The 21,580-nt window shown below is 43.7% G+C and overlaps 1 protein-coding gene across 12 annotated transcripts in view; it reads left to right on the forward strand.

Annotated features, from left to right (window-relative positions):
* Positions 1 to 21,580, forward strand: part of RAPGEF4 (Rap guanine nucleotide exchange factor 4) — a 282,834-nt gene that overhangs the window by 252,564 nt on the left and 8,690 nt on the right. For all 12 annotated transcript variants that reach the window (XM_038584850.1, XM_038584851.1, XM_038584852.1 and 9 more), the window contains 8 exons: positions 75 to 221; positions 1,967 to 2,064; positions 7,348 to 7,473; positions 7,892 to 8,070; positions 11,241 to 11,331; positions 14,943 to 14,993; positions 15,775 to 15,862; positions 16,274 to 16,338. In XM_038584850.1, coding sequence (XP_038440778.1) covers positions 75 to 221; positions 1,967 to 2,064; positions 7,348 to 7,473; positions 7,892 to 8,070; positions 11,241 to 11,331; positions 14,943 to 14,993; positions 15,775 to 15,862; positions 16,274 to 16,338 — 845 coding nt within the window. The remainder of the gene's footprint in view (positions 1 to 74; positions 222 to 1,966; positions 2,065 to 7,347; positions 7,474 to 7,891; positions 8,071 to 11,240; positions 11,332 to 14,942; positions 14,994 to 15,774; positions 15,863 to 16,273; positions 16,339 to 21,580) is intronic.

Genomic DNA, 21,580 nt, shown 5'->3' on the forward strand with positions numbered 1-21,580 from the left:
AACTTTTCTCATTGTTGATTTTTTTTAAGAACTCCCAAGACTAATTTACCATATTGTTACTGCCTTCCCAATAGTTCTGTTTAAAGTCTATTGCATGGACCACACCTACACAACCATTCGGGTGCCAGTGGCCGCCTCGGTGAAGGAAGTCATCAGTGCAGTTGCTGACAAACTGGGCTCTGGGGAAGGCCTGATCATCGTCAAGATGAGCTCCGGAGGAGGTAACAGCCTTAATTAGCCCTTTGTAGCTCCTGCAAAATGGAATATCCCATCCAAACAGAAACCCTGCCAGGAGTTAGCATGGCACTTCCAAGAGGATCCAAAGGGACAAATCGGTGCTGTGTGTGCTCCCACAAATAACAAAATAATATGGTTAGAAGTGGGCTGGGTAAGTGTCTAATATGCCCTATTTTATTTTATACCCACTATAAAGCAGAAGGAGGTGAAGCGATCTATCTGAGGCAGCCAGAGCTGAGGACTCTAGTGTGGATGTCAGCTTGGAGTTCTTTCTATATATAAACCCTAAACAAAAAAGTTTAAGGACTTGGGCCTCTGAAATGTGGACCCTATAGGCAATGGGTTTCCAAAAGTCTGAAGCTGGAGGTGATTGTAGACTAGATCTTTCCATCTAATGATGGTTCTGTTCCTTACCCCTTAGAGAGGGCAGGAGCCCAACTCATCGAATAAAATGAGGAATAGTTTCCCCATGGGATTACTCAATTGCTGTATGCTTTCTTGAAATGTCATTTGTTCATTTTCTCTATATATTCACTGGCTACTTAGTATAACTGGGACGGGAGGGATGTGTTGGGTGTAGCCATATCCCCAAGCTGTTGCTAGGCCGGCAAGGAGGTGGAGTAAATGAACAGTTACAAATCCATGCTGGCAAGAGTTTTGGGAGGGTCAGCATGGATTGCAGCGAGAGCCCAGAAGAAGGAGCAGTAAGGCTAATTTACCAGGAAATGATTTCATACCCACGAGGGTACGGGATCAGGTTTGAAGTCAAGTGGTTCTACTGATGCAGGATTTTTAATTGCATCATGGATTCCCAAGATACCCCCTCCCACTTCTGTCCTAGTCACACGGATCCAGGATGCTTGCCCTCACCCATCCCTGTGGCACATTCTCTCCACAGCTGTCCCAGATCCCTCCTTCTCCTCCTTCAGGTTTTCAGCCAAATGTCCATGTCCAGCCGAGGCCCCCTCCTTCCTTTCTTTGATCCCCTTCCTAAAATTGTATCCTCTCCTGCTTACGTACACTTCCTAGCCTCCTTTCCTGCCAGTTTCTCTCCTCATGGCTGCTCATTCTCTGATATAATTGTCTTGTTCACTGTCTGCATCCCTCACAGTGATAGAAGCTCTTTTGGGACTGGGATATTTTTTCCTCCCATGTTGTTCCCTTCTATATCCTCAATGCCTAGAGTAGTGTCCAGCACATAGTAAATGCTAAATAAATATTTGTTGAATGAGTTAATTTTTAAAATATAGGAGGCTTAATCTAAGTCATGCAACTGCCCTCCAAATTAGGGAATCAGAAAAAAAAATAAGAATAATGAATTTTGCATCTTAAGTCACTTGGGATGTCAGAACCCCCCTAAGTTTTCTAAAAGTGATCTTTCCATCTCAAAGTGCTGGGCATTGTTGCCATCTGGAAAGATAATTTGTTATATAAATAGCAAGTGTGGTTCTTGTATATAATTACAGTTGCAGCGCAGAACTGGGTGAATTGACCCTCGGGTATTTCCATTCCTGTTTTGTGGTCATTTTCCGACGGCATCCTGAGTGTCATGTGGCTGCGTGAATGCTGTGTCTTTTTTATTCAGTGGGTCCCTCCAGTCCTGTATTTTATGCAGTCGCTCTGCGTGTTCCAGTAATTCACTGAGCTGACAATTTGTTGGTGTGATTAGGGCAGTGCAGCAAATCTCAGATGCATTTAATAGGCAATCTCATGCTTTTTATGTTCACAGAAAAGGTGGTGCTCAAACCTAATGATGTTTCAGTATTTACGACGCTCACCATTAATGGACGCCTATTTGCTTGCCCGCGAGAGCAATTCGATTCACTGGTAGGTGTGGATGGCCTCCTCAGAGCAGTGTCTGCAATCAGAAAAACTTGTCTGGAGCTTAATTTTGCAGTTACGTTGAACCTAGTTGCTAAAAACTCTTGAATGCTACTTGGCTTTTTCTTTTTCTGTGCTCTATTAGGTAAGCCTCAGGTGTTCATTTGATATGCTCTGAGCTTTAGATTTTCTTTTGTGGAAATTAGCCAAGTAGCGCCACTATTGGGGCATAATTCAGCTTTTAGAACTGTGTAGTAAATCGCCTCCTTGAAATCCCCCCAATTTAGATACTAATATTAAAAATCTGAATGCTTAGACCAGGAGAGAAAAAAACTATTTAAGACCAGACATTGCGATTTATCATGCTCCATTGTGGGATGTAAAGAGGCATTAGGGCAAAGCTACTCTCCCATCTAAGAAAAATGCAGTTCCCTGAAAGTGCTCTCACTTGTGTAGGAAATACCAGAGGCCAGCAAGTTTCTTCCCTACATCCCTAAAACTCTTGTTCCCAGCCCACACACAGCTCTCTTGGAGTAAAGGACTAATCAGCCCATGCTAACAATTGAGTAGTCTACTGTCTTTTATGCAGGTGGTAGGGTTCATTTCTATTTATCCTATAAAAATTAGACATGTTGGTGAGTAGCTCTCAAGCTGTCTCGGAAAGCCTGTGGGGCCAGTTCAGAGGATAGGGAACCAGCTTTTTCCATCTTGGGACACACAAGGGCTGATTTTACTAAGAAAAGTGCAACACAAGAGCCAGAGGTGAACAGCATCACATTTCAGGGGGACAGTTTAACCACGTAAGTGCTGTATAAATGCACTCAAGTGTCATCAAATCAGACATTAGAAGTAAATTAAGATTCCTTTCCTCTCAAGAACGTTTGGCCTCTGGTAATTCTTTGTTCTAGTTTGGGGAGAGCCATTTTGTTCACTCCAGTGCAGCGAAGTGGATTTTTGCCATATCCTGAGTCTGGCTGGAGGGGAACTTGGCAAATATGGCATTTGTTCTGTGACTGTCCCTCAGCCGTCTCGGCCCATGAGCACTCTCACTTGCCTCAACCACTGGTGCTAGAAGTTCAGTCTGTACCCGGTCCTTTCATTTGTACCTTTAGTCCTCTACATGCAGCGCTCTCTAAAAGAGCAAGAGTTCCCAACACTGAGGGGCTGGGGTGGGGTGAAGGGGGGGGGGGGGATGTCGTAAACGAGTCGTGCTGCCCTCTCCTGGAAATGAACACCATCAAAAGCCAGTTTAGCTGTAGCCCTAGTACAGGTGCCGCGCCGTCTGTTTGCCACACGGCCTTCAGCTTCTCTTGCCACCTGGTCCTTGGCCGCAGCAAGAAATGAATGACATGGTGTGTGGAGGGAGAGTGTGGACTGTTTCCAGCTCCCTGTAGGGGAGACACTAACCTTTTAAGCCTCTGTTTATGTGCACGTCACCCTGCAGCCTTCCGAATTCTTCATCCTTGTTAGTCTTCCATTTTAAGGCCCAAGCAATTGAAAGGCTACTTTGCAGCAAGTGCTGGGGGGTGTGAGCTTGTTAGCTTCCTCCATTTCGGTGCTGTGCCGCCCACGGGGCCACGGTTACACCATCACACCGAGGAATGGTGGAGCCTTACCTGCCTCACAAAACTGGACACATGGAACCTCTTCCAGCTTCCCAAAGATTTCTCTGAGGACAGTCTTTCTAGGAAGAATCACACACAGGATGACTCTGCAGTGCAGAATGTTGGCCAAACCCTTTGATCTATCAACACATACTTAGGAAGTGTCTGCTTTGTACTCAGTGCTACGCTGGCTTCTGTGTGACACTAGACCAGTCGTCCCAGGGATTCTGTCCTTATGATGGTTACGGTCATGTTAGGGAGACGAGACTAACACAGATGGCCTGGAACAAAACAAATTATAGGGCTAAACTGTGTTGCCTGGAAATAGCAGAGGGCCAGCCATTTATCCTAGTTGTTTGGTCTCTGGAGCTTTACTCTTGTGACATTTTATTTGAGCAGAAATGTCAGTACAGAGCAAATTATAATAAAATCCCGTTGTACTATGATTTGGTTCTACTCTTATCCATTCCCTAGTTTCTTGGACTTTTATTTAGGGCTTACTATATCATTCCAGGTGTTGTGGATGGTTCTGGCTCTGGGATGGTCTTGAAGATGAATCCTTCATGTGCCGCAGGGAAGTCACAGTGTAAGGAGGGACTCCAGAGAATAAAGAGAATACAGGGGACGAATGCCACTGCAGACCCAGGCACAGAGAGGGAAAGAGGGATGCTGGGGCGGCAGCTTCCATTAGCCAGTGTATCCTTTTATGTCTTGGGCTCTTCAGTTGGAAATCGGGAGAGTAATAATGCCGTTCTCCCAGAGGGAGAGTATATGGGAGTTCTGTGCCTCTGGATAAGCAGTGTTCAGACCTGCCTGGGCACTGCAGACCCTACAAGCACCTCATGTGACAGGAAATCTCCACAGGACTATATGAGGAAGTGGAGCAAGAGGATGCTTCCTGTGGAGGCCCGGGGTCAGCATGTCAAAGAGGGAGAGGACTTTGGTGAGCCCTGCCCACTCTAAATAATTACTATTCTATTACTCTCTCAAAAGGGATGCAAGAATGATAGACCAGCATCTGTGACTTAAAATTTTTATATATTTCTTAGTATTGGCATCTTCCCTGTAGTTGCTGCGTTTATCCCCTCTACGGAAAGCCATAAGGCCTCAACGGAAAGAGATGGGATCTTGGTAGGCTGGGAAGGAAGAAGAACAAGAAGGCAGTTGCACGGAACAGAGGGCTGTGCACACAGCAGCAGCAGCAAGAGGGAGGAGAGAGAATGTGGGGGGCCTGTGTGAGCCTGACAGGGAGTCCTCAGACCCAGACTTTAAGTGTCCGCAACTTCAGGGGCGCCTGGGTGGCTCAGTCAGTTGAGTGTCCATCTCTTGATTTTGGCTCAGGTCATGGTCTCGGGGTCGTGGGTTGGAGCTCTGCCTTGGGTTCCCACACTCAGCACGGAGTCTGCTTGTCCCTCTACCTCTGCTCCTCACTCCCCCACCCCTGCCCCCTGCAGGCGCTCTCACTGGCGCTCTCTCTCTCTCTCTCTCTCTCTCTCTCTCTCAAGTAAATTAATTAAGTAAATCTTTTTTAAAAAGTGTCCCCAACTTTCTACCTAAGACCTACCCTGCTTGAAGCCATTCTCCTTACTTGTTTCCCTAAGCTACTTGCCCATAGCTTCAGGTCAGTTCCCCAAGCTTCAAAGCATTGGAATAAATGTTTTTCTTCCCTACTCTGTATGCCCTGTGTAGAGCCAGTCAGGAACAACAGTGCTTAGCTCTTACGTCCAGGCATTGCACAGATCGTACTTTCCTGTCCATTTGTGTTGCCACAGCACCTCTTGGGAGGGGACTTTTTATGGAAGGAGGGGGTGGGAATAGGGACCTCCTCCGTGCCGGGGACTGTGCTTACCTGATAACACTGACATTATTCCCAGTCAGTCATGTTAAGAAGCCTGCATACCAGGGTGCCTGGGTGGCTTAGTGGCTGAGCTTCTGCCTTTGGCTCAGGTCATGATCCTGGGGTCCTGGGATCGAGTCCCATATCGGGCTCCTGCCGGGAACCTGCTTCTCCCTCTGCCTGTGTCTCTGCCTCTCTTTCTGTGTGTGTCTTTCATGAATAAATAAATAAAATCTTAAAAAAAAAAAAAAGCCTGCATACCCACTACTGCGACACCAAGTTCCCAGAACTGGAAACAGACAGTCAAGAGACAAGGGAAAGCATCCAAGTCTGTGTTGTTAGAGTGAGATTTGCATTTAAAGTCTGTTGCCCTCTAAAGCTGGTCTGTTGCAAAACCCAGCTTTTTGTCTGGCACTCGCAGATTTTCTAAAGCTGTTTGAGCTGTCTGTTTGGTTCCCCTAGACTCTCTGTTCCTGACGAACAGGTCTCCCGACAGCTTTCCAGCCTCCCTACCTCTCTTGCCATCTTTCTACAGACCGTCCTGGGTGCTCAGGGAAAACCTTGCCCTTCTAACCCACCCAAGTTTGTCTGTTTAATCTTTTACAGCCCGGCTTCTTTCTCCAAGAACCTCTTCAGGTTGCACTTTCCTTTGAATTGCCCATTAACTCTCAAAAAAGCCTACTCCTGTTCTCCCACATGTTTATCCGTGTACCTGGGCATCAGGTGTGTGTTGATGCTTTTGTCTGTCTTTTATACTCACAAATTAATGCCAGCAGCTGACTGTTTATTGAATATAGAGGGACTCCGTGGTCAGGGCTGAGCCTCCCTTAGACTGTAAACTTGCAGGGACCACTTACATCCTGGATGTGTCATTTCTTTAGCACCCAGAAAGCAGGGAACATTTCTGGAATAAAGTGGTTATGGATGATGCTGATAATAACAATGCTATTACTTGCACAACATTAGTATTTCCAACATAAATATTGAATATTTTAATATGGTGATCATGACATTAGGGAAATTCTCTTTCAATTCATGTGCCTTTTGTAGCTTTGGACATGTATTACAGATCCATAAATGTTCATATATTACACATAAGTTTCCAATGTATATAAATCATTCCTTTTACTAAGGAAAAGCACTCTCGGTCACTTCTCACAATATACAAATGAGATAAGTAAATCAGAAAGTTTTGAATGAGGGTCTTCCAGAAAGTAGCAGAATTTGGTTTCCTGAAGCCCTAAGCCCAAAACACCATGACCATGTGATATCATTTGCTGCTCAGCCTCTCTCCGAGAGTGGAGGGATGGGCCAGCGTATGCAATGTCAGTATGCAGAGCCCTCTGCCACCCAGTAAGCTCAGGCCATGTGTTATAAGAGCTGGACATGCAGCAGCGTCACCACGTCACCAGCCCCTACAACAGTAAGTGGTGCTGTGGCTAAATGTCCAAAACTACCCATGCCAGTACCTGCTCCGGAACAGCTCCAGTGAAAAATAGGAGGAAAACACTTCCAAGGACTTATATCTCTACCAGAGAAAAGGAATTGTTTTCAGGGATCTCCCAGCCCCAAGCACAGGGGAACCTCCATAGGTCACTCCTCCCCTAATCTTATTTGCTATGGTCCACATTTTTCAGTCAGTGGAATTGATGATAATGATGATATGACTCTAAGGATGGCACTGAAGCAAGTGAGCATTAAGAACAAAGGCGTCTTTCCCCTCTGGATAAAATCAAAGTTTCAAGATATTCCTGAAAGCATCTCCAGAATCCTTTCCCCTTAAAGCATTCAGCATGAAGTACTTATCTGTTCTGAGATTCTGATATATTTTTCCATTATTATTCATAGACTCCCTTGCCAGAGCAAGAAGGCCCAACTGTTGGAACAGTAGGAACTTTTGAACTGATGAGCTCCAAAGATTTGGCATACCAGATGACAATTTATGATTGGGAACTCTTCAACTGTGTGCATGAGGTAAGGTGCTCGGTTGAGAGCATTAGAGATACCTTGGCAGTTCTGGATGGGGCTTGCCAGATGGCTCACCTGCAAATGTTGGTATGTGCTGCAATGTGGAAACCACATGACCGTCCTTGTAAATATTGAGTTTATTAATAAAGCCTGTTACAAAGTCTTTGGGTATTAAAGAAAAATCTTCATGAGTGACAGTAAGCTATGTCTTCCCGAGTATGTTAAGCCAATGGCACCTCGTGATTAGTTCTATATTTAAGAAGCCCCGCCGAAGCCCTCTCACTCTGTAGTACAAGTTGAATCCTGGCCAGTGATTGTATTCACATTTGCTGACCAGCGTCAACTTGTCTTGACAAATAGAGAAGGCTCGTTGGTGTTTTGATTGAAAAACAAAGGAATAAAATTGTTTTCTTTTCTTTTCTAGCTGGAGCTAATTTATCACACATTTGGAAGGCATAATTTTAAAAAGACCACAGCAAACTTGGATTTGTTCCTGAGGAGATTTAATGAAATTCAGTTTTGGGTTGTCACTGAGATTTGCCTTTGTTCCCAGCCCAGCAAGCGTGTTCAGCTCTTAAAAAAATTTATTAAGATAGCAGCCCAGTAAGTATCATTAGCTTGGGAAGAGAAGAATGTTTGAACTGCATTTTCATTTTGTTCCATTAGGCTACATTTAAAAAAAAAAAAAAAAAGGCAAGATACAGGATCTCCTTATGCACACGGAACAATGACAGGGGCTTAAGAACTGAACTTGTAAAAGATTCGTTTCATTTGGCTTTTGAAATACTGGACATCAGTATATAATCAATCAACGTCTTAGAGCACTGATGCCGGAGTCAAAATCGTGACCTCTTTTTGCTCTGTACTACCTGGCCTTGTGCCTTCTCCAATTTAAAGAGTCCTTCGGCAAACAAAGTTGTGTTGTAGCAAAGTTGTATGGAGAAGGCTCAAGTCAATGTCCAACATGACACCCTCTTGCCAGTAGAGGGCAGTGGAAACATGCACGTACATCTGCACACCCAACTCAGCCAGAATAAAATCAGTAAAATGCATAAAGGCGAGCTAACCTGGTATGAAAATCATCTCCATCAACATCAGAAAAAGCGAGCAACTTATAAATATTCCATTTAATAGCACTTCATGGGAAACAATTTATTTACTGCAGGGGCCAGTTAGATTTCTCCCTGACATGAATTTAATCTTCTCCTGCTACTTAGATATGCCTGACAACCTCCTGTTTACTTCCATGTTTTTGGTATCACCACAATGCTAAAAATAAAATGCTAAATGTGGCCCATGGCTGGGAGACTTCTTTCTAAATGCAGGGAGCTCTAGCATAGGAAGGTGGGGAGCCCAAGTGACCCCAGCTAGCAATTTTCTTGAGCCAAATAGTTTAGATCCCATACAGAGTCTGATTTCCAGAGCTAAACAAAGAGGTAAATGCTGCTTGACATTTCATACATATCCACTTGCCAAATGCTTCGAATCATTTTGCCAAAAATTTGAGGGTTCAACTGGATATCCAAATCTGCAGATTCAAATGCTGGTATCTCTTCATTTGGAAAAGCTGCCTTTTTGAAGAAAGATTTGGTAAAATGATGCTTATGAATTTCTGGTTCAAAGGATAGCCACTTTTTTCTAGGAGACTGAGCACCCTGGTTGCAAGGGACAGGTGTCTTTGCATATTCGGAAGGAGAGGATTACAGAAACTGTGACCATACATGCTTTCCTGTTGTAAAGAGCACATTCTCTCTTCACCTTAGCCTGGCAGTGCTAAATGGCACAAGGAGAAGAGAAAGGCAATCTGCACACCAATGCTGGGGAATCAGAAAGCCTTTCGGGGCCTAATCCTATTATTTTACAGTGGCAACAAAAGGGAGCCTTTCAAAAACTCAGGAATTGTTTGTAATGCTTTTGCCTTTTTTATCTTTCTTCTGATTATGAGAATGAGTAGGTGGCTTTGGCCTTTGGTATAAATTGGCTTGTATTATTTAACCTTTACTAAGCCGTGTGGTCCTGCAGTGGAGCTGTTTACACAGCCCCGTTGGAGAAGATTGTAGACTCTCATAAACCAAGATCTACAAGGACGAGATCAAAACCCAGTGGCAATAGCATTTTTTACATGGTGTTTTTAGAGAACTTCAACAAATTCCATGTAAGCTCTTCGACCTGCCCAGAGCTTTATGAAGTTGGGGGATTCAAGTGCTATCATCTCCTTTTGCAGATGAGGAGACTGAGGCATGGGGATAATTCATGACTTACCTAGGGTGATGAAGTTAGTTGGTAACAGTGACCAGAGCAGTGACCAGAAAGGCAGGCCTGTGTTCCTGCAAGTCCAAGATCACGTGGATAGGACAAAGGCAAACACAGGAACGTGATCCCCCTTGCCTTTAGCCCTGGCCGGGGGTGGGTGGGGGGGGGGTCTCTGAATCTGCTTTCAGTCCTTGACCTGAGAGCCACTGCCCCAGCACAGCAAAGGCCTTGCTTGCTTTTTCACCAGTGGATAAGACACACGATAGCTTCTCTGAAATCTATTTTCCTCTTTGCGCACAGACCATTTAAGAATCGCTCATTGCTTCCTCTGCAAAGAGAACCCAGGCAGCAAAAGCAACAATTTAGCCTTTTGCAAAAATGTTCATCCAAACAGGATTTAATTATGATGCAGTTGACTTAGATTACTATACTGATTTGGGGTAAAGGATTTGCACTTGTTGCAAAATAATTCTTTCCCTTTTCAAGGAAATGGCATGAAGAAGTTGGGCGTTCCTTCTTTTTTTTTTTTTTTTTTTCTTTTTTCTTTTTTTAAGTGAAATCAAGTACCTGGGCTAAATATTGCCATTCTAGTAAGAATCTTTTACCTTGTTCCACAATATTCTTATTCCCAAATAAACATTCATTAAGGTTAATAGTTGCATAAGTACAGATTCAAAATGACCAGCCTCATCCACATCAGTAAAACACAGAGAAGATAAGGTCACTTTTTTTTTTTTTTTTAAGATTTTATTTATTTATTCATGAGAGACAGAGAGAGAGAGAGAGGCAGAGACACAGGCAGAGGGAGAAGCAGGCTCCACGCAGGGAGCCCGACGTGGAACTCGATCTCGTGTCTCCAGGATCACGCCCTGGGCCGAAGGCAGCACTAAACCGCTGAGCCACCGGGGCTGCCCTAAGGTTACTTTTTTTGGTCAGTTGTTTAGGTTCTTTGTCAGCTTTATAGGGATCATGACTTGTAAGTTGCTATTTCTCAACAAATCAGAAGCCATGGCGGTTGCAGCAATATGACTTCCCGGTGCCCTCTCAGGCTGCCAGGAGGTGACCAGTCTCAGGCTCAATGTCCCAAAGTCTTCAAGGACATTTTGCTTACTTGTCTTATCCTATGGGATGTCTCCGTCCAGGTCTTTTAGGAAGCTTTTAGGCTTTTAGGAAGGCTTTTAGGAAGCTCTTTTAGGAAGTTTTTAGGCTTTTATGAAGGCTTTTAAGGAAGCTCTGAGGTCATCATCACAATCCCTAGGGTAGGGGTCTTTAAATTCCTTCTCAAAACCTGAACCTAGATGGCCAGAACCATCACCTTTCTAAAATTACAGTGGGAAGTCAGATAGCCAAACGTGGTCACCCAAGTGGAACTTATACAGTGCATTAAATCTATCATTGCCTGCTCTCATAAAGAGTCCTGACGAATATTAATGACTATCAGAAAATAGAACTCTAATTTTTTTTTTTAAATCTCACTCAAAGGTGGCATTTTACTCAGCCATGTGCCTCTTGTATTTCAGCTGTAAGGAGTACAAAAATCTGAATTCCTTTTTTGCCATCGTCATGGGACTAAGTAATGTTGCTGTGAGCCGCTTGGCACTCACGTGGGAGGTAAGCTTCAGCTGAGATCCAGCTGTGACTTTTACCTTAAGAATAAAAACACAGGCTCACCAGTGAGCTTTTTTAATAGAAATATCACTCACACTGGTATAACAATGGAAAAGGTGGGACACTTTGAGGGAAGTGACCTGTCTCCTCTTTCCAGTTGCCTGAGAGTATGAATTTAAAAAGGTATTGTCCTTTCGTGTTGGGGGGAACGGGTGAGGGTCTTGGCTTCTTGGTCTGTACAAGGTAAATAATAATACATCTAGTTCCTAGGTAGAACATGAGCCAACAACATGGCTTGCATGGTTTCATAGGTTTTGCTCATAGATGCTGTTGTTCTTTGGAATGTCTGCTTATTGCCTTATCTATAATTAAAAGAGGACAGAAGATCCATTTTTATCCAAGTAGTCATTTTGCTCTGGGGAAAATTAGCCAAAAGGCCAACTGTTTGGCCCAGCTGAGTACTAAGTATCTCTTAACCGCCTGGCCGACCTCTCTGTGTATGGAGGAACAACAGTTGGCTATATTCAGGTTGCGGCAAAAGTCGTGCAGGTGTGTTGTGAATTTCTGGAACAAATATGATTAAGTGGTTTGTTGACAGTTTGTTATTTGTGCTAAACATCTTCATTTTTCATCAGCTAAGTACTCAAAATGTGCCCGACCCCTTACATGTGGTATATAGCTGAAGAAATACTAATCTCTAATAGAACATACACACAAAAATAGACTCTTACTAAAAATAAAAAAGTATGTGTAAGTGGGACACAAAAAGAGGTCAAGGAGTAGATAACAGAGACTTAATTTGCGAGGGTGCTTTAAAAAGGCACCAAAGGCAGCTGTTTGCATTTCTAAATATTTTTCCTTAAAACATTTCCTTCCCCACTTCCCTCTTGAAACTGTTTTCTTTCTCTGCCCCTCCTAAATGTTTCCATTGTTTATAGGACAGGTCCGCACAAGTTCTTCTGTCTTGGGTTTCTCTTAAAATTCCAGGCAGATGCAGCACACAGCAGCTCATCCCCTGAATATAGGAATGAGGGAATTGGTGAGGCCTGCGTGCCACGCAGCTGTATCATCTTCCAGCTGGTAAACGGACAGAGTTAGGGCTGCCACAAAAAAGAGGCGATGAAGCCATAGTTCAGGCTCCCCTGTCTTGGAGCCCAAGGCTCCTAGAATCTCTGGAAACCTAGGGTTTCCCCTCAGAGAGTCTGCCTTCCCCGGCCTGTTTCCAACTACTGATGCCCAGATGGAGACCAAATGATTTGGTGCGGATGATCAAAGAGGGTGTAACACCTTCCAGGGGTCCCAGGAGGCCAGGTGCAAGGATCAGAACAGCAGCCAGACATGAGGCCATAGCATGCCAGGGAACACTATCAGAGTGTCCTTTCTTGGTCTAAAGAGAAAAATCAGGCTGCTTGGGGGCAGGAGGGTGCAGTCAGCAGAAAGAGTTAACTGGTCAGTCCCTCATTTTCACGGAACGTGAAGAGGCCCAGCCTTCGGCCTGCTATGGTTCCCAGCCTTGCGTGATGCTGAAAGAGAAGGTTAACCCCTCCTGGTGTAGAAGCTTCTGCTCTGCCAGGCAAAATGTAATTATACCGTCCTGTAGGAAGAACTTTCATTCGTAAGCATCTTTGATTCGGGTTTCTCTACCTGAACTTGCCAAGAACCTCCACGGGCTTCCCATCCAGCTTGGGCCAAGAGCACCATGGCCCCGACGTGAGCAGGGCGAGACTCAGGGCCTGAAGTCCCAGGAATGATGGAACACGAGTGAAACTGTCCATGAGTGAAACAGGGAAAGAAACCTCCAGCACGTGGCAAAGGGAACCATTCAACCTGGAAGCGAAAGACCCATCTGATCGCAAGCAAATGGGAATAAGATCCCAGAGCAGCTTCTCAGCCTTGGCAGTACTAACACCGCGGGCAGGATAATTCCTCATTGCGGGCTGTCCTGTGTAACATGGGATGCTTAGCAGCATCCCTGGCCTCAACCTCCTATCTACCAGTAGCACCCCTCGCTCTGCTCCACCCCAGTTGTGACAATTAAAAAAATGTCTGCAGATGTCACCAAACGTCCCCTGGTGGATGTGGGATGAGGGGTGCAAAACTGACCCCAGTTGAGAACCACTGCTCTGGAAGCACAGAATGTATGTAGATAATAGTGTTAAGACCTACAAAGATCTGTATTACCATATGCCGTCCTGCCTTTGACCCAAAAGCTAGCTACATAAAGAGAAGTCAAGCAATAGACCTAACCTAAATTATAATTCACGTCTAATTTTTAAAGTGGTCCGTGTCCATGGCAAGATCTCCCCTACCATGGTGATTTGGATACTACATGGGGAATGAGATCCTCACATCCCTTGGTGCCCATCCTGGTTCTCATCCCTTTGGACGTCCCCCCTGAGCAGGGATATCAGATTTCCCCAAAACTGAACCGGAAAAGAGGTACTAGGAGAATGAGCTTGGAGGATATGTAGGAGACTGGTCCAAAAAACAAAATAAGATTTTTTACAGGTGTTTAAATGAGAATATGACAAACCAATTCAGACATGATAAAGAAGGGAGAGGAGCTTTTCTGTGATTGCAGAGGCCTAATTGGTCAATGCGTCGTAGCCGGTAGACTTTGTGCGGGAAGCAGAGCTGAGCTGGGAATCTCTGAGGCCTGGGACTCAGTCAAAACTTAGTGTCGGGAGTGGAGACACATCATGCTGCTCTAGAGGTCTTGGTGTGGCCCTATCAGAAGAGAACAGTTGAGGGTTACGAAGATCTCAGGACCCAAGCAAAGTGAGAACCAGTAGATGGAAAGAGGACTCCATAATGGCCTAGTAGTGTCGGAATGTGGGTACAGCCGGCGGGCGGCCCTAAATCGGGCACTGCATCAGGAGAACCAGCAGTGTTTGTAGGACAGCAGGGCGGAGAGATCACATGGGGAAATGCTAGTGTGGAAAAGCCTAGAGCATGTGAGAATGGCCGTAGAAAGGAGGCAGGTGACGTGAATCCCAGAGGCTTTGACTGTCATCAGCTGTGCGACTTTGCGTATGTCATTTAAACAGTGAGACCTAATTTCTTCCATAGGAGATGTTTAATCTATTCAAATACATATTTATTGAGCACTGACTACGTACCTAACACTATTCAGGCACTGGGGATATAGCAATAAGCAAAACCGATGAAAATTTCCGTGCTCGTGTAATTTACATTGTAAGGGAAGAGGAGGATTGAAATAGGTAGTTTCTAAAACTTTTAATCCTAATATTCTTTGGTCTAATGTGCTAATTGTGGGAATCTGAGAGTTTAAAAGGTGTGGGAGGAGGTAATTCCAAACCACTTGTGGTCTGAGAACGCAGTCCTCTGTATGAATTTCTAGAAAACATTATGAAAACAGTAAGACCAAAGCATCTGTAATTACTTTTGTTTCACAGAGTCTTAAAAGGTAAATTCTCTATATTCCAGATTATGCTCAAATGGAAGACAGATTACAGTCTGGCCTTTTTTTTTTTAGAGAGATGTTTGATTAAAAGCCAAAGAAATACATTTTTCCCCCTAGATATGGTAACACAGGATACATATCTCAATGTTGAACCTGACATATGAGTGTGGCATTTTTGTTTCATTAACAGAAACTGCCAAGCAAGTTCAAGAAGTTCTATGCAGAGTTTGAAAGTTTAATGGTAAGTGACAGTGGCTCCTTTATTCTGTTCACTGTCTGCATTAATCCAATTTCTGATTAGCTGAATTGAAGTTCTCATTTCAGAAATTTTACCTGTCCTTGTATGACTTTAAGAAGTTTATGATCCCATTTTAGTGCTGCTAAAACAAGCATGTCTGACTAATGAAAGGCACCCTCAGGAGCTAACTTAAAGAGGACTTATGTCCCACATAAGGTCAATTTGTGTAACTAAGAAAAGCTGTGTAATAGGATCCTTTCCGCCTAGCCCAGGTTGGCTATGGGTTGGAAGCTGCATTTTCCTTGCCTTGCCAAAATTATTGTTCCCCATTGGCTGGGAGGTGTTCACAGTCAGAAAAGGAGTGAATGGGACCTGGTAGGAGTGATGAGGTGGTTTCGGAGAGGGTGCAAGGGGCTGGCAAGGCAATGGCAGGGAGAGGGGAGTTGGAACTCCCAGGAAGGAGACCGTGCTTCAGGAGAGGGGGATCTCGTGGTTGGGGTTTGTTTTACTCCGGTTGTATTTGCTCTCAGAGGGAATCTCTCCCCTCAATCCCCGCAGGCAAGTCTGCCCCTGGAGCAAAAACGGAAACAAAGCAAATCATTTTCATGTCAGACGGGAAGTTGTTTTAAGATAAAAATTCAGCTAAGTCTGCCTTTCTTGTATAGCTACGCTTCGTTGAAAACTATCTGATTGTGGGGATAACAAGTCTAGGTGTGTTGGGAGGTAGAGGGGGTGGGATATGTGTCATTAGTCATTAACCAGCCAAATCTCTGTTTCTCTAAAGGATCCTTCCAGAAACCACAGGGCCTACAGGCTGACAGTGGCTAAGCTGGAGCCTCCTCTCATCCCCTTCATGCCTTTGCTCATTAAAGGTAATTCTAAGAAAACACACAGGTCAAGCCAGGGATGAGTATGTGGGGAAGAAAACGAACAAGAGCCTAACTAGACTGATCTCTTTGGAAAGAATGGCCCCATCCCCGCACCTTCTCCATCACCTCCTCTCCCCCTTGACTTTTCAGAAAGGGTTGGGAAGATTATTGGAGGAGGAGGGATCTATGATTTGGAAGACTTGATAGTGAAACAGAGGGTTAGTTTGGAAATTTTACCAATCTCGGGTAAAGCGCTTTCAAAAGTTAAACACCCAACATAAAAGAAACTATTATCAGCTTTTTTCAACTGCAGTGTTATGCAAATCCTCCAGCATAATCTAATGGTGCTATTGTGGTTTCTTTGTATGACATATTTCTGTTAGTGATTAGAATGTGACTTTTATTTCTGTGCAGATATGACATTTACTCATGAGGGGAACAAGACGTTCATTGACAATCTAGTAAACTTTGAAAAAATGGTACGTACAGTATTATAACCTTAACCACAATGTTTTTTTAAAATAAAATCTGCATTTGCACTAATAAAGGAAATAATTTCCATATATGCTGCCGTGTTAAAAAAACTAGTTACACATAAAGGAGTTTTGAAATATTTGGTTCAAATCGGCTACCTATTTTAGGCTGTCAGTTCTCTTTTGTAAAATTGAATGGTATTTGTGCTGCAGTTCACAGCAGCAGCTAGCTTTTATGCTGTGTGCCTCGTCCTTGGCTGCCTGTTGCTAAAATGCACGAATGTTCCAGAGTGACTTCCATGTTGTTGTTTTGCTGTAAGGTTCATAGAGCTAGACTTCCCCAGGATGCCTTTGAGTTGTTTATCTGCTGAGCCTGACTTTAGTGCATGTAGGTAAAAGGCAACTCCATAGCAGACCTTTCTTATGGAGCATTCATCTAAATGCATAAATAAATAAGTTCGCCCAAGTTCAGAGAAGGGACTTGAAAATCTTTGTAACCAAAAACAAAATTTTTAAAAAACAACAGATGTGGAACTGGCACACATTTGGTATTTTGCAGCTCCCCTCATCAAGAAAAAGCTGTTATCTGGCATTAGTTACTTTGCAGTTTATTTTCTTATCTTCCGTGAAGCAATAAAGCAGGTCATGCCAAAACCTATCTTTAGCTACATAGTGCATGTTAATGGAATGCTCCATTGTCTTCTAAATCCTTTGGCTGCAGCCTGGATGGATAGGATGTTACAGTGTTATCTCCGTGTGGGTAAGCATCTGCCTGGGGTTATGGTTTGCAGTGGTGAATATGGCACTGCAGGAAAAGCTCAGGACGTGGGAGTTCAGGAGACCTGAGGTTCAGTTCTCAGCTTTGTCCCTTGGTAGCCATCCCTTAACTTCTCTGTGGGTCAGTTTCCCCAGCAGAAATGGGGATCACGCCTACTCCATGTATGTCTGGAGATTCTGGTTGTGTCCAAAGTCCATAAGTATTCCCTTAAGCCATATATATATAGTGCTATAGAATTCTCAGAAAACTGTTCTTCCAAATGTTTCTTGAAGTTCAGCTGGCATACACAACTCCAGGAGAGCTGGAAACATCCTGTGGTGGTTCTGGAAGGATCACACCATCCAGCTCTGGGAATGAGCTTAATGCAAGCCCAGCCTGGTAAAGAAGTATAGCAAGTGCTGGGGAAAAGGTTTCCATGCCCTAAGCTCGTTAGAAAATAACCCATGGGTCCACACTCCTCAAAGACACGCTGTGCTAGAGGGCAAAGATTCCCTCAGCAGTGTTCCCCTCTGACGGCAGAGTACGAGCATCTCTAATACTGTCAGTTTAATAATTCTTTGATCAAAGGGGGAAAAAAAACATTCTTTGCTCACTTATTAGTATGGAGAATTAAACACATTTCCCTGATTTCTTAAAACCTGTTTTCCAGAAATGAAAGATTTAGCAAATAGGTAAAGAACCTTCCAGATCACTTATGCAGAAATGCAAACTAAGGGATAGCTAAGCCAACTATTTGACTCTAAAATATACATGTGCACAGAGGCGTAGAAGACAGAGTCTCCAAAGACTTGAGTGAGCTTTAGAACTTTTGATCATTAAAGTGAACTCAACAGGACAAACAAGAATAACAAAAACATTTGTCAAGGAGAATGAGAGTTGTTTCCTCTGGGCTTTTAGATCTTGGTGTCATACCCATAACCTTCAAAGGAAGAGTCGTATCCAATGGCTGTTAGAGTTCCCCTTCGCCATTGGTCCACTCTGTGTCCACAGCAGTGTGCGCTCACACACCTGGCCATGATAGCAGAAACCTGAATTAACAATGGCTTACACACGCTAAGTGGATTTCTTTCTCATGTGAATGTCCAAGCGAGCGTGATGGCTCACGAGGCAGTCAAGGTGCCAGGCTTCTCCTCTCCTGCCATTCCTTCATCCACATGGTCCAAGATGGCACACCACCACCACGCCACGTCAGGTGGAGGGAAGGGGAGAGGGACAAGATGAAGACATGCTCCTTCCCTGTAAGGACATGACCTGGAGTGGCACTCACCATTGGGTTCACCTTCGACTGACTGGAAACTTAGTTACATGCAAGGAAAATTAGAAGATTAGAAATTAGAAGATGTGGGATACATGGATACCCTTATTGGGGTATCCATGTATCCCACTAAAAATTAAGGGGTTCTACTCCTATGAAAGAAAAGGAAGAAAGGATACTGAAAGAGAACTATTGGTCCTCCACTCTAGCAACCGTAAATTTTATTTCACTCCTTTTATTCATTCATACACCATGAGAAAGTTTAGTCTTAAAATTGCCTTTTTTGTGAGTTCGATGTTACTAGAAAATGAAACAGAATTTCGAGAAGATTTGATTATATTTTTTAAACCTGGCTTTGGCCAACCTGGCATTTGTCGTCAGCTTTCCTACCTTCTCTCCCCGTAAACGAGCCCACCCTACACTACCACTGCCACTTACAACTCCCACTAGTGGCTGCTGCTGCCCCTGTGTGTCTTAGGGAAGGAGACATCTCTCTTTTCAGGTTGATGTCCACGCCATTTCCCAATCATTCATCACAAGGCCGAGGTGGTGAGCACAGCTGGCAGCCTTTGTGGGGCTGTTCGGCGGTCTCCCTAGAGGGAGCCCCTGCCAGGGGCAGAAGTCACCAGGGTAGCCAGGAACACAGATGCCTGTTCTTGGTGGCAGCATTGCAGACACAGCAAACTACTGACTACTGTGCCAGCCCTAAGTATTTTTATTTTGAACCTTTTTACCCTTGAGGTATGAAATGAGGATTAGAGAATTTGTTGCATATTGGTTTTCAGGATTTATGAGTATGAACAAAAGAGAATTCACACTCTGATCCTTATGCAAAAAAAAAAAAAAAGCAGACATTCTTTCATTTGGGGGAAACATAAAGGAGTATTCAAAAAAATGTTTGAATAAAGCCCTTTGTAGCTTTCTATGGCATACATGAATATTTATAACATTTAGGAGGTAGACTAGCAATGGATTAGAGGATAATATGCTGGCTGGCTGCCACTATATCCCAGGCTGCATAAAGCATGCTGATAGCCACGGTTGCTACTGTATTAGGAGGTTGGTTCTATTTCAGACATACCCATATTTAGGTGTATTTATTTATGAACATTATTTTAAGATAGTCATTTTATTTGGAATGAGAAGCATGGGGCCAGCTTCTTCACTTCTGGAAACATTAACAGAAGCTAATTCATTGAGGAAAGAGAAAAGCTTTGAATCCTTTTATTTCTGTGTCACTAATTATGGCATTACATAATTAGTAACGATATGTTTTCTATCACCGATAATATTATTACAACATCCATGGAGAAAGCACTAGGCTTATATCAAGCGTGGATAAAAGAATCTCCAAGTGAAAATTGAAATGTTCAAATACATCCAACTCTCAGAACTTTCCAACACAACAGAAATCTACACGAGGACCTTGAAAGTTTATTTCTTTATATAGAACTCACACACTGGGCTAAATGCAGATTCTCCAAAAGATATGTTTCAAAGCAATGCAATCTGTGTTGACTGTTCAGGCAAACGCTTTTGCTTGGAAATATAAAGAAATCCAATACATAATCCTTGGCCTTTAGGAGATTGTATACAGTTAAGAAGGTGAAAGCATAAACGCATGAAATATTGATAGTAATCGCAACACAGGAGATAACCGAAAGCAAAATGCAGAGAGAGGTAACTTCATGCAGCTATATCAAGAGGAAAACAAAACCATGTTAAATACAACATAATATGATCAAATCCAGACTTGTTACCCTGAGCACCATCCAGCCTCACCTCACACTTCATCTCCTCTGTAGTCAGTCCAAGTTGGCAAGACCAGCGTTTTCTCTTTTTTTTTCTGGCCTCAGGGCCTTTGCACTAGCTGTTACCTTTGCCTGAAACTGTCTCCCTGCTAGTCCTCACCTGTCTGACTCTCTCGCATCAGCTCATGTGTCCCCTCCTCCGAGTGGCCTACCCTTCAAACATTCTCCTATTTTCCACACCCAGCATTCTCAGACAGATCACTTTGCCCTGACAGCTGGGTTCATAATCTGAAACAACCTCTACTTGCCTCTTCATTGTCTATCTTCCCCACTAGAATGTAAGTGTCCTAGACCAGGTATTTGATCTGTTTTATTCACTGATATTTCTCCAGGACCCAAAAAGGTGTCTGGCACATCATAAGTATGCAAGAAATATTTGTTGAATAAAAGAATAACTCAGTCATATTCCAGTGTTGGACCTAGTGAGTGACAATACACTGAAGCATTTTTAACGGATTTTATATATCAAAGCTTTGATCCAAGAATGTTTTCTTTTTTTTTTTAAGACTTTATTTACTTATTCATAAGAGAGAGAGAGAGAGAGAGAGAGGCAGAGACACAGGCAGAGGGAGAAGCAGGCTCCATGCAGGGAGCCCGATGTGGGACTCAATCCCGGGTCTCCAGGATCACGCCCTGGGCTGAAGGCAGCCCTAAAACGCTGAGCCACCCTGGCTGCCCCCAAGAATCTTTTCTATTTTATTAGAAAATTTGATTAAGCAGCATTTTGCATTACTGATAGTCTATGACTCCCTTAGCCTTCTGTTCTGGGCTGGACATTTTTCTGTCTCCCTCCTCTCCGTGGTGCTGTGTCTGCCCTTCACTGTCCTTTCCTGAATGCAGAGATAACAATACGCAGCCTGTGCTTAGACATGTGCCTGGACACCTGAGCTCCGGTGTCCCATGACCGTGATCTGTACAATATACCACAAGCATCATGCACATTACCTGTGTATATCTGTATGTCACATTCTTCTTGAATATTAAAGATCCAGGGCCAGGGGCCAGGGCTCAGGGTTCTTCCCCAATGATGTGTATAGTGGAGGCTGGCTGAGCTCCTGGGCCTTCTTGTCTTATGTCTGGTGCACTTAATTTACCGTGCACTTAATTCTACTTGATTGCTATTGTGGGCATGATCTCTGCACGTGAGAGACTATATTTCTAGGTCTTATGGACAAAAATTCCTGTCCTAAATATACGAGGATCTGAGTAAAATAATCAGGTGATGTAGGTGTGGTTTTGCACATGTTCCACAAGGAAAAAGCGACTGTGATTCTTTGATAGGCCTATGGATGGGGGCAGAGTCAAATCAGTAGGGGCAGAAATATGAAAAGAAAAGGCAATGTGGGAAACATTAAGAACAAGGTTGGCAAAGATCTCAAGGGGCAAGAGAAGTTTCAAAAGACA

The sequence above is a fragment of the Canis lupus genome, chromosome 36, assembly GCF_011100685.1.
Source record: "Canis lupus familiaris isolate Mischka breed German Shepherd chromosome 36, alternate assembly UU_Cfam_GSD_1.0, whole genome shotgun sequence".
NCBI lineage: Eukaryota > Metazoa > Chordata > Mammalia > Carnivora > Canidae > Canis > Canis lupus.